The sequence below is a fragment of the Vigna angularis genome, chromosome 3 (assembly GCF_016808095.1).
Source record: "Vigna angularis cultivar LongXiaoDou No.4 chromosome 3, ASM1680809v1, whole genome shotgun sequence".
NCBI lineage: Eukaryota > Viridiplantae > Streptophyta > Magnoliopsida > Fabales > Fabaceae > Vigna > Vigna angularis.
In genome coordinates this window covers 16344278-16359448 of record NC_068972.1, presented here as the reverse complement: position 1 = coordinate 16359448, position 15171 = coordinate 16344278, and the positions used below count along the sequence as shown (strand labels likewise).

The 15171-nt window shown below is 30.9% G+C and overlaps 2 protein-coding genes across 3 annotated transcripts; one reads left to right on the top strand and one right to left on the bottom strand.

Annotated features, from left to right (window-relative positions):
- Positions 1-2210: 2210 nt before the first annotated feature.
- Positions 2211-4078, top strand: LOC108325536 (agamous-like MADS-box protein AGL80). Of its 2 annotated transcripts, XM_052874900.1 has the most exons (3): positions 2211-2308; positions 2561-3025; positions 3853-4078. In XM_052874900.1, the coding sequence occupies exons 2-3, from the start codon at positions 2563-2565 to the stop codon at positions 3861-3863; spliced, it is 474 nt and encodes a 157-aa protein (XP_052730860.1). In that variant the 5' UTR covers positions 2211-2308; positions 2561-2562; the 3' UTR covers positions 3864-4078. The 2 variants fall into 2 exon arrangements, with proteins under 2 accessions (XP_052730860.1, XP_017414113.1); XM_017558624.2 differs by lacking the exon at positions 3853-4078 and having other exon boundaries at positions 2561-3139.
- A 9590-nt stretch (positions 4079-13668) lies between these two features.
- LOC108325733 (uncharacterized) lies at positions 13669-14279 on the bottom strand. Its single transcript, XM_017558827.2, has one exon. The coding sequence runs from the start codon at positions 14155-14157 to the stop codon at positions 13897-13899; it is 261 nt and encodes an 86-aa protein (XP_017414316.1). The 5' UTR covers positions 14158-14279; the 3' UTR covers positions 13669-13896.
- Positions 14280-15171: the final 892 nt, after the last annotated feature.

The following is a 15171-nucleotide window of genomic DNA, read 5'->3' as shown; positions in this document are numbered from 1 at the left end:
TCTACATTATCGTTCTCTTCTTCATAAATTTATGGAATTATTAGGACCAATCCCACATTCCTTCTTCATTAAATGTCACGTATCTACTGATGACTACTTTCTTAGCCTTTGAGTTAATACTATAACAAATGAAGATGTTCTTTTTTCCTTTGACATCAAGGTTCTTTTTGAGTTTATCTAGTACAAAGACACATGTTATACATCCAAAAATTATGAGTTTTGAATTGAGGGCCTTCTTTGCCTCCAAGCTTCTTCTAGTGTTTTATCACAAACACTCTTTGTTGGACACATGTTCAAAATATACACAACAGTAGAAACAACTTTTGCCTAATATTCTTTGGGCAATTATTTGGCTTTAAGCATGCATCTCACCATGTCTACGATGATTGTATTCTTTCTTTCTATCGCTTCATTTTATTGAGGAGTATATCTAGTTGTCAGTTGATGTTGAATCCCATAGTGTTCAAAGAAATTTGCACAAGCAAGATATTTTTAGCCTCTATCTGTCCTCAACGCTTTAATCTTGCAACCACTTTATTTCTCCACAAAGGCCTTAAATTACTTAATGGCATCACTTGCTTTTAATTTCTCTTTCAAAAAGTATACCCAAGCTTTTTTGTTAAAGTCATCAACAAAAGTACTGAAATACCTACTACCAGTCATGGGTTGGTATCTTTACCATACACAAATCTAAATGAACAATCTCCAGTACATTTCTTATTCTCCAAGACTTTCTAGTTTGAAAAGATTTTTTGTGTTTTTTTTCCAATTTCACACGTCTCACAAACACTTTTTGAAACATTTATAATAGATAAGTAAAAAATTTAATCCAAAAAAGTGATAATGTACAAAGGGTATATGCCATAACCAATTATCATTTAGTATGAAAAAACTTAAACATGACATTTCTTTATGCCAAACTTTCAAAGAAAATAGACAATTATGAGTCTTTTTCTAATAGTTGCCTATTAGTTAACAAGTTTTGATGAAGACTAGGAGCATAGAAAAGAACAAAAGATGAAATTATGAGAATCATATTTTAATATAAGAGCAAACGAAGATGAAGGAAGTTTCAATACTGAAATGAATACGTATACTTATTTTAAACGAAGATAAACAAAAAATGAAAAAGGTTTTAAACATGAACGAAAGAATAAATTTGAAATTAAACGCTGTTCCAAGAAGAAAGTTGAAGTTAAAATTGAATAAGAGAGAAAACGTTGTTGCTTCTGAAAGTGAAAGTGACTGTGTATGAATCTCAGTAAATATATCATGTTTTATAGTAAATACGTTTACTAAAAAGTAATAATTGCTTACTTAATTTAATATTTTTTATATGTATTTGTCAAAGCATTTTATAGTTGGGCCACACACGACCCAATCTAGCATTGGCCCATTGAAAATACCAAATCAAAATAGTTTTGAGTGGCGTGGTGAATTCTACTACTGGTTTTGTTAGTTTACTTTCCATTTCTCATAACATAATATTAGTCTCTTATTTATCAATCATATTTTACAAACAATATTTTTAAAACTAGATTCATCACTCAAACGGTTAATGCATTAATTCAAGATTCCATCATAATTGAACCAGTATTAATAAAGTAATAATAATAATTTAAAAAATGCATAGAATAATATTGTAACTATATAATATACTAGAAACTAAAAATAATACATAGTTTTATACATTCTCAACATTAATACATATACAAAAGTCAAAATATTAACTATATATATATACTTGAATAAAAAAAATTAAATATTTAAATATTTAAAAAGCCAAAATGATGTCTTAAGCATATTTTACTGACTACTGCAATTAGTTTTTTTTATTGATTTTAACCAAAATTTCAATTCTTCGATCGTTTTTAAGACTAGTTTTTGTGATTAATCTCTCTTGTTCAGTTCTGACACGGATAATGTCGTCATGTTTATCTTTTCGATCTTGAAATATTACCCAATATAAATATATTTGGAATTATTAATTATTATCTTATGCTAGAACCATTTTTAGTTATTAAATATTTAAAAAATGGGAAATGTTTACTTTTGGTAAAGTTTAATATTAGAATTTTAACTTTAAGCAAAGATTTGAAAAAAAAAAAGCGAATTTGGTGAAAATTGAATTATTGTATCGGACAAGGAAAGTGAAATGCGAATTAATCTATCTAAAGGAACTCAATAGAGGCAGTGGGATCCACATTTCTTTTTTTAATTTTCTTACTCTTTCCTCTCTCTTGCAAACGAACCGATGGAACGATGGAAGACTGGTAAACTTTCTTGCTGTTTCTGCGAAAGCACAAGGGTTAGTAAAAGATCCATATCTTGCATATTCTCTAAATATGGCAATGCATTAAGGTGTAGCTATTTATGGCGCATATTTTTTAATTATTTTCCAATTCAATGCGCAAATGCAATCGGTGTAAAATGTCAATGATTTCAGGAATTTAAACTGGAAAAGATGAGATGGGGCTTTAAAAAGAGCATAAGGTTTAGAGAGAAGATATTACATGAAATGAGATTGTGAATTGTTACTAGGTTTTTTTGGCAATTGTAGGCATGACTAGGCAGAAAGTGAAACTTGCGTATATCAGTGATGTGACGGCAAGGAAATCGACGTACAAGAAAAGGAAGAAGGGTATCATTAAGAAGGTGAGGGAACTGACGATTCTGTGTGGGATCCCAGCCTGCGCAATAATTTCAAGTCCTTTTGAAGCTAAGCCAGAGATTTGGCCAGATCCTGAGGGAGCAAAGCAAGTGATTCAGAGGTATCTGGATGCATCTGTTATTGATGAAAGCAAGAATGTGAACCAAGAGAGTTTCCTGATTCAGAGGATTGCCAAAGCCCAGGAACAGTTGAAGAAGCTGCGTCAGGAGAATCAAGAGAAGGAGAAGATCTTGTCCTTGTTCAGCTACATGCAAGGTGAAGACCTCCCGACTGATGTTCAAGAACTCAAACAACTCAAAAAGCTCATTGAGAACACTCTGAAGGAAACTAAAATCAAGATGGACGACCTCAATTGTGAGTCTATGTAGTGTCTTTCAGAACATTTAAATAAAACACTTCAATTTCTACCATTTTACTCCTCTTAATCACAGAACAAGAGATGCCATGCTTAAATTTTGGTACTTTTAAGCGATAAGAATCTAATGCAAGCTTAGATTGAAATGTAGGAGCAAAATACCTATTCTATTCCATAAAATTTAAAATCGAGTTAAAATTATTATGTCAAAGCTCAAATCAGATAACAACAATTACAGTCACTGTTAGTTTGCTGGTCAATGCAAACCTGTGCAGTCAGCAGTCAGGGTGATGTGGTTATTTATACCGTTGTCACTGCAATAATGTGTTGTTTACAATTTAAATACCTGCTTATTTGGATGAAATTTTGTTCATAATCAAGTATTGTACCACCATGTGAGTCCTGCTACATAAATTAAATGACTATCAGAAACCAAATTTGGATAATTCAATTTAGGGCAACAAAGGTTTGTTTGTTCATCCTGAAGTTGCAGTCTTCCCTACCTCTTTTAGTTAATAATCTTCCATGTGAATTACTTTTTTAACACATCTGTTGGTCTTCTCCTTGAAATCAAACCATCTTCGGCAAGAACTTGTTATATTCTACTCGACAAATGACACTCCAATTATGATCAAATATTAGCTTTTCTTTTATGTTCACTCATCCATCTAAACAAAATCTTATTTATGCTAGACTTTTTTCCTCCTTCTGGTGTCACAGAAACTGAAATTATGCTTGAAGCATTTTTTCATTTGGTCAATTTTGCTTGAATATTATTTGTTGTATCTCCCAATGTTTCCTCTTACTCCTACTTGAGCTTTTGCAGTTGTCTTCTAATGTGGAAAAAGGAGTCTGCTGATAGGAACCAACATTTTATATGAATTCCCTAATAATTCCTAGCGCCATTATGTCCATGTTCTCCCTCATGATTCACAGTGACTAGTTCAACAATTCCTTTTTCATAGCTGTGTATTATTCTGTTAGTTCTCTCCACTCTTCTAAGAGAATTAGAGATGAGAAATTGAACATATTTTGGACTATGATGCATGGGGAAGGAGGCTAGGCCCAATTCAACCTTCATTAAAAAATCCTCCATACTATTGTTTTATTTTTTAAGTGTGTCATGGGCTATATCTGACAACTGACTAGCGTGAGTGATATGCTGGGTTAGGTGGGTCACAAGTTTTGTCGGATCCATATCTTATTGGGTCTGGTCTCATTCTAGCTAAAGCCCAATTATTAAATAAAATACTAAATTTGAACTTTCTTTTCGCATGCGGATGATCTCGGGAATAGGGTTGAATTACTTGCGACTTCTCCTAGGCCACTTTAAAATACAATAAGATTTTATTGAATTGAAATAACATCGTCTACAAATCACAAAATCTTATGAATAAATAACTTGTTTTAAAATCGACTATCTTCTACTTCTTTCTTTCTATAATATATCCGTACAATATTACAAATATTACCAGTGACAAATTTTCGACAAATATTTTAGAAATATAAATTTTTTATATTAATATATAATTTTTTTAAGATACCAAATATATAAATATATTAAAAGAAATTATATACAAATAAATTTGGGGGCCAAGGTCCTTCTCAGCGACCATCCAAAATCAAATTTTCAAAAGAAAATAATGCATAATGTTTTATAAATTAATTTTAACTTATATATAAGGTAGTTTATAAAAAATCATTAATATTTTTGAAATAATTTTTTTAAGAAATAATGTAATTTTATTTTTTGAAAAACATCTTTCAATTTTCATTTTTATTTTTCCTATTTCTACAATTATATATGAAAAACTTTACCAAAAACAAATTCTATGCCCTTTAACAAAAATCCTATGGACCAAATCTAAATTTCTAAGAAACTGAAAATAGTTTAATTTAGATATTGTATGTTAATTTAATAAAAATAAGAACCCACATTAATGTATTCTTTCAATGTATTTTAACCATTTAAAATTAAAATTTTTTCATTTATCATTGACTTGCTTAAAAAGGTTAATTAAAGTCAATTATATCCTTATAAAACTTTATCATTTGCTCATAGGTATTTTGATTAAAAATTATTATTTTATGTGCTATACAGATAAACTATTTAGTCAATTAAAAATATTTATTTTATTTAATAATTAATGTTTTATATGTATTAGGTTATGATTTCGAGGGATTTTAAAACATTTTCTTATAATAAATCTTATTGTATTTCATCAAGACTTTTAAATGAAGTAAATAAGTGTTGTTTATTTATTTAGAGGATTACTATAATTCTGTGAAGGAACAATAAAATCTGATTATAATAAATTAAAATTTTGTTTGTAACTTGTACAAAATTTGTTGTTATTAATAAATATTAATGAATTATATATTTAAGATAGCTTGCAACTAATTTGAAATAATTTTTTAAATTAATAAGATTTTAAATTCCATATTCATCAGCAGTAGCACCTAAATCTGAAGAAATACTATATTATTAACTAATCTTAACAACATAAAGTAGTCATTTCAATACCAAAATCTCTTAAATCAAACAATATCTCAAAATATCACATGGAATCAGATCATGAGACATCAAATCAATTCACAGCACTAAAAACTTAGAAATCCGATCTTTGAAAAATGCTAGCCCTAGAACTGAAACCCATAACTCTATAACCTATATATTTATGAAAAATTCAAACTTTAATATGTATTGAATGAAACGTTCCATCCACCTCCTGTTGTGTGAAACATTTCAATAGGTTGAAGATATGCTTGAATGCAATATATATGATGCCCCAGATAAAAGGTTTTTCCTTTTTCAATGGTAATGACCATTGAAATTAAATTTGATTAGAATTCTGGAAATGTGTTGTTGATAGAAAAATCATGTTTAGCCATTCTTTCTTGCAACAGTGTGCTGCTTTATTTATTCGTGAGTCGAACAAACATAAAATGAAAGGCTTCAGATTAATGGTATATATGTGTGAACACACACTTCACACATGCACATATGTAGTTGAATTGACTTGAACAATATACAAGTGTCTTCACTGTGACATTTGAGATTGTGAATCTCTATGTGCACCATTCGGTGTGCATCAACCATTATGTACATGCACCCTTTTTCCTTTAAGTTTGGGAGAAATCTTTCACGCCAGAACACGATTCTCCTGTGTTGAAGGAATAAAAGGAGTGAAAGCTATTCATTTATATCGACCATTACAGGGAAATTTGTATATTCATCAGTCCATTTCGAAAAGACTTGGACACAAATTCCATCACTTTTTCTGCACAACTTTAATTTCTCAAAGAAACACTTTTACTGCTCAAATTTCACAAAACCACCCATTTTTTTTCCTATTAATAAAATTACAATGAAATAATCCTACAAGTTTTTCAGAACACATTTTTGCTAAAAAAATGTCAAAACGAGCCAATGATGAGTACTTAAGCGTAGGTTTGAACACACAAGTCTTTTATGGCGGGCTTGAATTCAAGGTAAAAGTTTCCTGCTAAAGGGTCAATTCAACATGATTCTTAGAAACAGTAAAGAGGTAATAATAGAGAAGGTGCTTATTTTGTTCCATCGTAAAGTAAATTTATATTTGGATCAATGAAGATTGTGGGATTGTTCTTGCTTACTTTTGACCACAAACATGAGCTATTACTGATTCTTTGATGGGAAGATAATTTCACGTTACCCTTTGCCCTTCCTTATATACTGATATAGGTATTAGAAACATGAAGATGTCTTTGACTCACTCTTCTTCTGCATTGACTTCCAGCAGTTCAGAATTTGCCTTTGCATTTGAATGGAATATGCCAAAGCTCCTGTGGTAAGTGAGTTGTGAATAATTCAAGGAGAAGAATTAATATATTTACTCTTTGGACCACTGTGACTGTCACAAATATCATAGCAGCAGCAATTTTAGATTTTCAGTTATCTTCTGAGATGCTTATTCCAGATCAATTTAACTTGATATATGCATTATTCTCCATTAACATCACTTCAATAGTGAGATTACATTAATGTAACTCAAACCCAATTCACATAAAAAGATTCACACCATGTTGAATTCAAAACAGTATTTAACTTTCTCAGTCAAATGTTAGACTCCCTCACACTTATATACATATAAGTAAGTAACTTTTTTTCTATGTAGATGATTAGATCAAAATATCTCAAATTATTATACAGTAAAGTAAATGGTGTGTATCAGGACTTAATAAGAGATTGCTATATATAGTAATTTTTCAATAATTAATTTGAAAAGAAATGATGAACAGCGAGCTAGAAAGGGTTGATTCGGGTTGGAGGGTCTATAAAGCAAAAAGAATGGGTTAGGAAAGACACGAACCATCAAATGGAATTCCTATGATATCCAAAGAAAGAGGAATAACCTTCACAAATATAGATGGGCAGCATTGGATCCAGTAAATTTGTAAGAAAAAAGATTCACATATAAGAGTGGATGTATGAGTAACTTTAAGCAAGCTAGCTGGCTGGCATATATGACTGCTGAAGGGTTTCTCTTTTTTGGTTCTGAATCGCAAAAGAAAGAAAAAGAAGACAAGACAAGGCAAGGAGGAATCTCTAAAAACTGAGGGTTATTTCATGGATTCTCTTTGTTTTGAAATTCTATGATGTTTACTTGTCTTTGTTCACTTTGGAGGGTGCATGGCACATGTTGTGCCGTAAAGATTGATGTTTGAGGATCAATGAGTCGATGGAAGGTAGCCAAAGAGAGAGCTTAAACACCACAGACGTAAAGGCCTTCTGCAGAATGTTTATGCTAAAGCCACTCGAATCAATTAATAATGTTTCAACACTAATAAGCTACTTCTTACTTTTAACTTCATTTTATGTCACATCCACCATCATTTTTATACCTCCCTCTTGTTAAATGATTATATTATGGAACGAATCTTCAAACCCTATCTATTTTTGCATTTTCACACCCTAATATATATCACTACTTTTCTATGTACCAATATTTTTTTTATGTAATTCCCAAGTTACAATAAACATATATTTTTAATGTATAGTTTATATTATTGTTAAAAATAAATATTTTCAAATCATAAATATGTATAAAATTATTTTTAATTATTGAACTTTGAAAATATTAAAAATCTATTTTAATAAAGTTGTAAATAAAAGAGCGTAATTTTGAATATGTAAATTAAAATATGAATTTTAAAATCAAAATAAAAGAAAGATATAAGTTATCTTTATTTTAAAATCAAAATAAAGCTACTGCCTGGTTTGAAACCCTAGTTACTTATATGAGGTTTATAAAAACCCTAGTTACTTCTTAGGATTTGGGAAACTCCAGTTACTATCTTAGAATCCCATTATGTTACCAATATGATTTCAATATTTTTTCTTAGAGTTTTAAACCCCATTATGTTTGTTGCATTTTTTTTTTCAAATACGTATATCTTGAAACAAATAAAAAATTATAAAAGACAAAGATTTTAAAATTTTGTTATTTATGATTTGTGTATAACATTCATAGAAGGAGAAAAAAACAAAGTCTAATTTTAATATCAAATAATACAAACAACACAGTAGAGATAACAGAGGAAATGTTAAAAGAAATAGAAATCAAAATTCTACCTACTCTAGTTGGGGTTTGATTAAAAAAAAAACCCTTGATACTTATCAAGGGTTTAGAAAACTTCCATACACATGTTTCTTTCTGAAGGTTATTAGAACCTCTCTTAAATAACCTTGTTAAAAAAAAATTTTTAGTGTTTATTCAAAAGATACTAATAAACATAAAAGTTATTTTACTTTTTCCTTCAAAAAAGTCTCTTCACTAAAATTAGAATTGTAAAAACACTTCCAAATTTTATTTTAACGTTCAGTATAAAATAAAAATATTTTTAATATGAATAAAAAAGGTTGGAATTAACCCACCTACTATCTCGGATTGAACACATGGGAGATAAAAAAAAATTTAATGTAATTACAAGGTAATACTGAGTTAAAAATTTTAATTATTTAATTTATTAGATGAAATATAAGAAAATTTTGAAAATGATGGAAAAAAATAGTGTTAAAATCAAGAAAACTTGAAGAGGAAGTGTAAAATTTTTAATTCTTTAATGCGTTGCTCATTATTTTTTATACGAAATCTTTAATTCTTAATTATAAAGTCTTAATTTTTCATATGCTATGTTTTGTTAAATATAAAAGAAATAAAATATATATTTTTACAAGAGTTTAATAAATTGGACCTAGTTTATGATTTTAATTTAGTAATTCAATATATATTGTGAATTATGTGCAAACTTGGAAAACTTTGAATTAAAGGGTATGATAGTTTTATGTATGAATGTAATAATATATTAAATGACGTAAATTTTGAACTGAATAATTTTTGACGTAAATTTATGTAACATTCCAAAAATACAGTATAAAAACTATATAAGGGAATAATCACATATTAATAATATTTCAGATCAGTCTTACAAAAGATGAGATGTACGCTTATGGTGGAATGACCTTACAAGATAACGGGGAAATTAAAACTGTACAAATATGCAATCTAGATCGAACGGTTTACAAAAGACGTACTGAACGGTCATACAAAAGAAGAAAACAATAGATGACTGAACGATTATCACACAAAGAAACTAACTACTGACCGAACGGCTCTACTGTTCGGTTTTAACTTCTACCTCGACCAAACTTTCTTCTTCCAGCGCCTCTTCCAGCAAAGCTTCTCCTTCTGCTCACATCCACACGGATGATCATTGCAACAGAAGGACGACCACCGAACGTACAAAACGGACAAGACAGGAAATAGGGTAAGCTTATGTAATTTAATTCAATTATCAACATATATCTCACTCAATCAATTTAAACAAGATAACTCATTAACTCTTTCATGCAAAGCCTAATACTAGACTCTGTCTGTCCAGACTGTATGAATTATGTGTAGCTACGACGTTCGTGCACCCGGGTGATGTAGTAACTGGGATACCCTCAACAGCTGCTACCCGAGGTTAGTCCGTTCCGTCCAAATTAACCATAAGGACGAGGACCTCCTGTCATTCCCACACATGACTTACCCTTCTCTACGTGAGAAACGAGTAATCACGGAATATCAGGATGAACCGCCAGCTTAGCGTGTCCACATTCATACTTTATCATTCCAATATCAATTCATGAGATATTCCTCCCCGGAACACTCTTCCATAACCAAAGTCATTTCATCCATATCGTATTCTATCATCTTTCATTATTAAAACCTCAACTGAACCAATTTGAATAATGATCGCTTAGGATACCAAATACGCACGTTAGTTTTTAATCTAGAACAAGACCGAACACTTGGAGTGAGACCGAGATGTCTCCAACTCAAACATAATCAAATTGAGAGAGTTACTCACTAGTTGTGAAAATGACCGAATATAATAATACTTCTCAGAGACTAATATAATCGAATGTTATTTACCAAGTGAGCCAATTTAATGAATTGACTCTTGAGAGTTCAAACCGAACACCGTAAAGCCTAGGCCGAGTACTAGGACTCTAGGCCGAAACCAATTGAGACAGGTATTGTAGGACACCAAATAATAGTACTTGACGGAATCATATGAAGAAACCGATCGCCAATAAATACTTAGCTTCTTAATGAGCTAAACCTCAAGGAAACCGAATGTCAGTTGAAGACTGAGCACTGTAGAGAGCGAACTCTATGGAGTTTGGACGAACGCTCTTATTATAAAGATAGATTACGGAAACAAGAACGAGTGTCTGGTGTAAGACCGAGCACTACTAACTTATAGAAGAAAGGCTTGATAAATATAATAAGATACCATTTAAATAGTGTTCAGGAACGAACGAAATATACAAATACATATAGATATACTTAAGTTTACCATCAAACACCAAGGAACGAATATCCTTGGTTGAACGCTTATATACAGATATTACAGAACGAAGACGCTCGGTCCTCAACTGGAATTCTTTCCAAATGAAAGAATCTAGTTCCAACTGAGTCCACAGGAAAACCCAACGGTCAAAGATCTTCAGTGACGAACATCAATTTTCACATAAAACTCTAGACTTAGAATTCATAATCTTATCAATACATTTCTCAACATCTATCTTCATACATTCATACATCCATATCATAGTAAATATTCACACTTCATACAGTCAAAACATATCAACAATCATACTTCATATTCATTCAGAAATCAACTAACGTATATCCATTCAAAACAAGAATCTTAATCAAATTATATAAGCTTCCCTTACCTCTAAGCGTGACCGAACGTTCACAGTTCAGAATACGGGTTCACCTTTACTAGAGACCTTAGCGTTCTACAGTCACGCCTTAAGAAACTAAACCAAACAGAAATCCAGAAACTCTCAAAACAAGATGATTGACTCATGCAACCCATAAACTAGGTTTGCATGTACCAGGAAACCAACCGGCTGAATGAAGAGAGAACTTACCAACTTAGAACCCGGAACTGATCGGTTCAAACGAACGTCCTCGACGCCAGAAATGCTTAGGTGTGGTCTGTTTGATGATCAGAAGAAGAAAAGAGTGAGATTTTGTAGAGATAAGTAAGAGCTTTTTAGAGAGAAGGAGGGGAAAAATGGAGTTTCAGAAGATTGAAGAAGATGGTTGCATGTAGAGAGTGGCGTGAATTTTGAAAAACTAAGTTTTACTTCTACCCTCCAAAACCGAACGACCACTCGACTGCTCACACCTATCTTCCACTTTCTGATTTCCAGCTTCTCTTGCTCAGACATTTGTCTTCCACTCAAATAGAGTTTTTAGTGTGTTTTTAATGGTTCTGACAATTTATATCGAAGTGAGAATCTTCAATATAAATTTACATTGGAGTATTTGAAAGGAACATACAAATTTTAAAATAACATGTAAACACTTTTCTTTTGTGAGTGGCAGTTCTATATCATAGTCTATGATTTTCTGAGTGGCAGTTCTATATCATAGTCTATGATTTTCTGGCATAATGGGAAATCAAATGCAAAATTTTCGTTACATATATCTCCTTACAATGTAGGTCAAAGGTGTAAAGTATCTTATTCAATATAGGAAAATGATAAAATAAAGTTACGACTCACGTTCAAATCATAAAATCTGTATTAAAGTTTGTGCCAATTAGTTACCAAAGCATTGTCCATAAACTATGACAATGGAGTGCATCTTATAATATTTTAATAACGAGCTAATTGGTGATAAATTTAAAGTTTAGTAGTTAAATCATAGACAAGTTTAATTCCGATGTAATAAATTAATTTGGTTGACTAATTTTTTCATTTAAATTGTTACTCAATTCAAATTTTGTTATCAGAATAGTAAATGTTGACAACCATATTATACAACCATGATATACAATCACCTTAAAAATGTTTATAACTTGTTTAATATTTTTATTGAATATATAATTCAATTGAATGTTTTATCATTAAACATTAATTGTTATTGGGTTGTTTAGAAAGAGTATGGTGAGAATAGATTGTCTGCTTCTTGTTAGGTGGAATATAAACTTTTTTTTCCCCATTCACATTTGCCTTATTTTGGAGTAAATTCAGGCAAAAGGCAAATAATTGGGTACATAAGGGAAAAGGTTTGCTGAAAATAAAAAGGGGAATTTTGTATCTTCGAACTCAAACCCGTGACAGATAAACATGCATGTACAATGGACCAAACATGCATGAGCAATTATAGGACCGAACATCTTATTAGACAAAAAATATTTAGTAGAAGTTCAAACTACAACCAAGAAGGCTGGCGTTACCAGCGACAGCGTTCCTAGCTGCTTTTGATCAAAGTTCCTATAATGACCCTCTAAATTCGTGATTTGGAATCAAGAAGAAGTGTGAATCAAGAACAAACCATTAATCCTATCTTTTTTCGAATTGATAAGGTGAAGAAGCTGGGATATGTGTTTCGCTCCTCTCGGTTAGCTGGAACCCTTCCATTTCAATTTCTGCGGGAGACGAAGTTGTCCAACAAAAGCATCCATGACAACGTCAACGGTAGCATCACAGCACTGCGTTTCGCCTTTCTCTGTTCGCGTTTGGGAAGATTTTCAAACGGGAGAAAGAAAGTAAAATGGGGAAGGAAATACCAAATGTTAATTTAACTTCATAAAATAAAGTTTACTAATAAATATTTCTATCGATAACTTATATAAAAATATTCATTGATAATTCTATTAATAATGAGAAGTTATCGACGATTAATATCTATGGGTAAAATGTTGTTGTAATTTGAGCTTTTTCTTGTAAGGAAGCTGTCAGATATTAGTCGAGTATTTCAAACGATAACCAAGTCACGTTGCCGTCACATTGAAGATTCAACAAGTGAAGCAAATGTCATGCACTTGTTGAATGTTGAAACTCTAAAGTTTCTGAGAAATCTTAATTGCATGAAGCCCTGGCGAAATATTAAACACCAGAGCCAGTGTAAGTGGAAGAAGTTATGAACTCATATACACTTTCCACAGTTTTATCATGTACTTTTTTAATCACATACACAAAACAAGGGGTGTAACTGAAATCGTGGAAGAAAACATTAGTGCTACACAAGTGTAATGGTAATTATCAGAAAAATACATGGTGAAAGAGCCAAATGCTATCTCTAAACCACAGTATATTACAATAAGAAGGAAGATTACAAATCACCTGAAGAGCAGGCTATATAGTTGGGTGATCCATATATGAACAACTAGACAAGTTGTTGTATACAATAAGTTATTCATATATATCTTCATTATTTATTGACATAATTTCTACCAGGTAGAAGGTAGAAGCAACATTAATGGATAAATCACAGGTTCACAGCGAAGAGAAACAAAGAAATATACATATGGTTTGAAATTATGCGTTATCAGCAGCAGGGTCAAGTTGATAGAGTGCAGATTCTGAAACACGTTTCTTGTACTTGGCAATGAAAGCTTCGGCTTTCATGTCAATATTTGGCTCAGCAACACCCCAGTTACCTTTGTCATAATCACTAGGCCACACCCTGCGGCTGGAATCAGGAGTATCACAGTAGCCTCCTCTGGACTTCCTAGATGAGAAGACGTTGAAAATAGAGAAGAAAGTGGAAGAAGACTTCTTTTGCCTATTACCTGCCATCACTGTGGTGTTGTTTTGGATAACAATGACTGCAATAATCACTGTGAAGACAATTAACTTTGGAGAACTCTTATTGTCTTGGTTTTCAATGCTGAGGTAACACAACTCATTTATACCAGAGGGAGGCTTCAGATCCATGACTTGTGAATAGTGAAGGAATCTGATAAAGGGTTCAAATGGTGCTGATTTGGCAAGTAATACACGACACTTTGTTTTGTAACATCCTTGTCGAGGCACATTTGCTCTGCTCCGTTGGTTTAGTACTTCAAAGCTTTATTTTATCACTTCAAAGTTTGGAGAAATTTTATTTTTAAAAAAGTTTTATTATAAAATATATTATTTGAATCTTTATAAAAAATAAATTTTAAAAATTTATGAAAACAATTTGATTGTTTAAAATGACTTAAATTAAATAAGCTTAAAATGACATTTTTTTGTAAATATGTCATCAAGTTATTCGTCGAAGTTATAAATTTAAAATAATAATTTTTATATTTAAAATTTTTTATATTTAGAAGTAATTGAAATAATTTATTTAAATAAAAAAATTTCTCATCCAAATTAGGATTATAAAAAGAAAGGTCCAACCTAAATTAAATAAAGAGGTTCAATGAGTACATTTTAAAAACTTATTTCTTTTGAAAGGAAATATTTTAAGAAAGGGGAGTGTAGGTTTAAAACTTCATCACCTAGGAAAAGGTTATGGAATTCTAAACAATAATAATAAAATGAAAGGGAAAAGAGTATTTAGCCTCTAAATTATACTTTTTTTTACAAAATAAAATAAAGTTTACGGAATTCTTAAACTTTAGTTTTTTCATGATTTCTGCGCCTGTTTCTTTCCTTCTTGCTTTCCTTTTCTTGCTTTTCACCTCACTTTCTCTAAAAAAAGAACACATCTCCCTTCTTTCTATTTTTCCTTGTTTCATATGTTATTTTTTTTTTTAAATCTAAAAACACCTCGTCGTAAGGACCTAAAGAACATATCTACTTATTAGATTTTCAAATAAAATA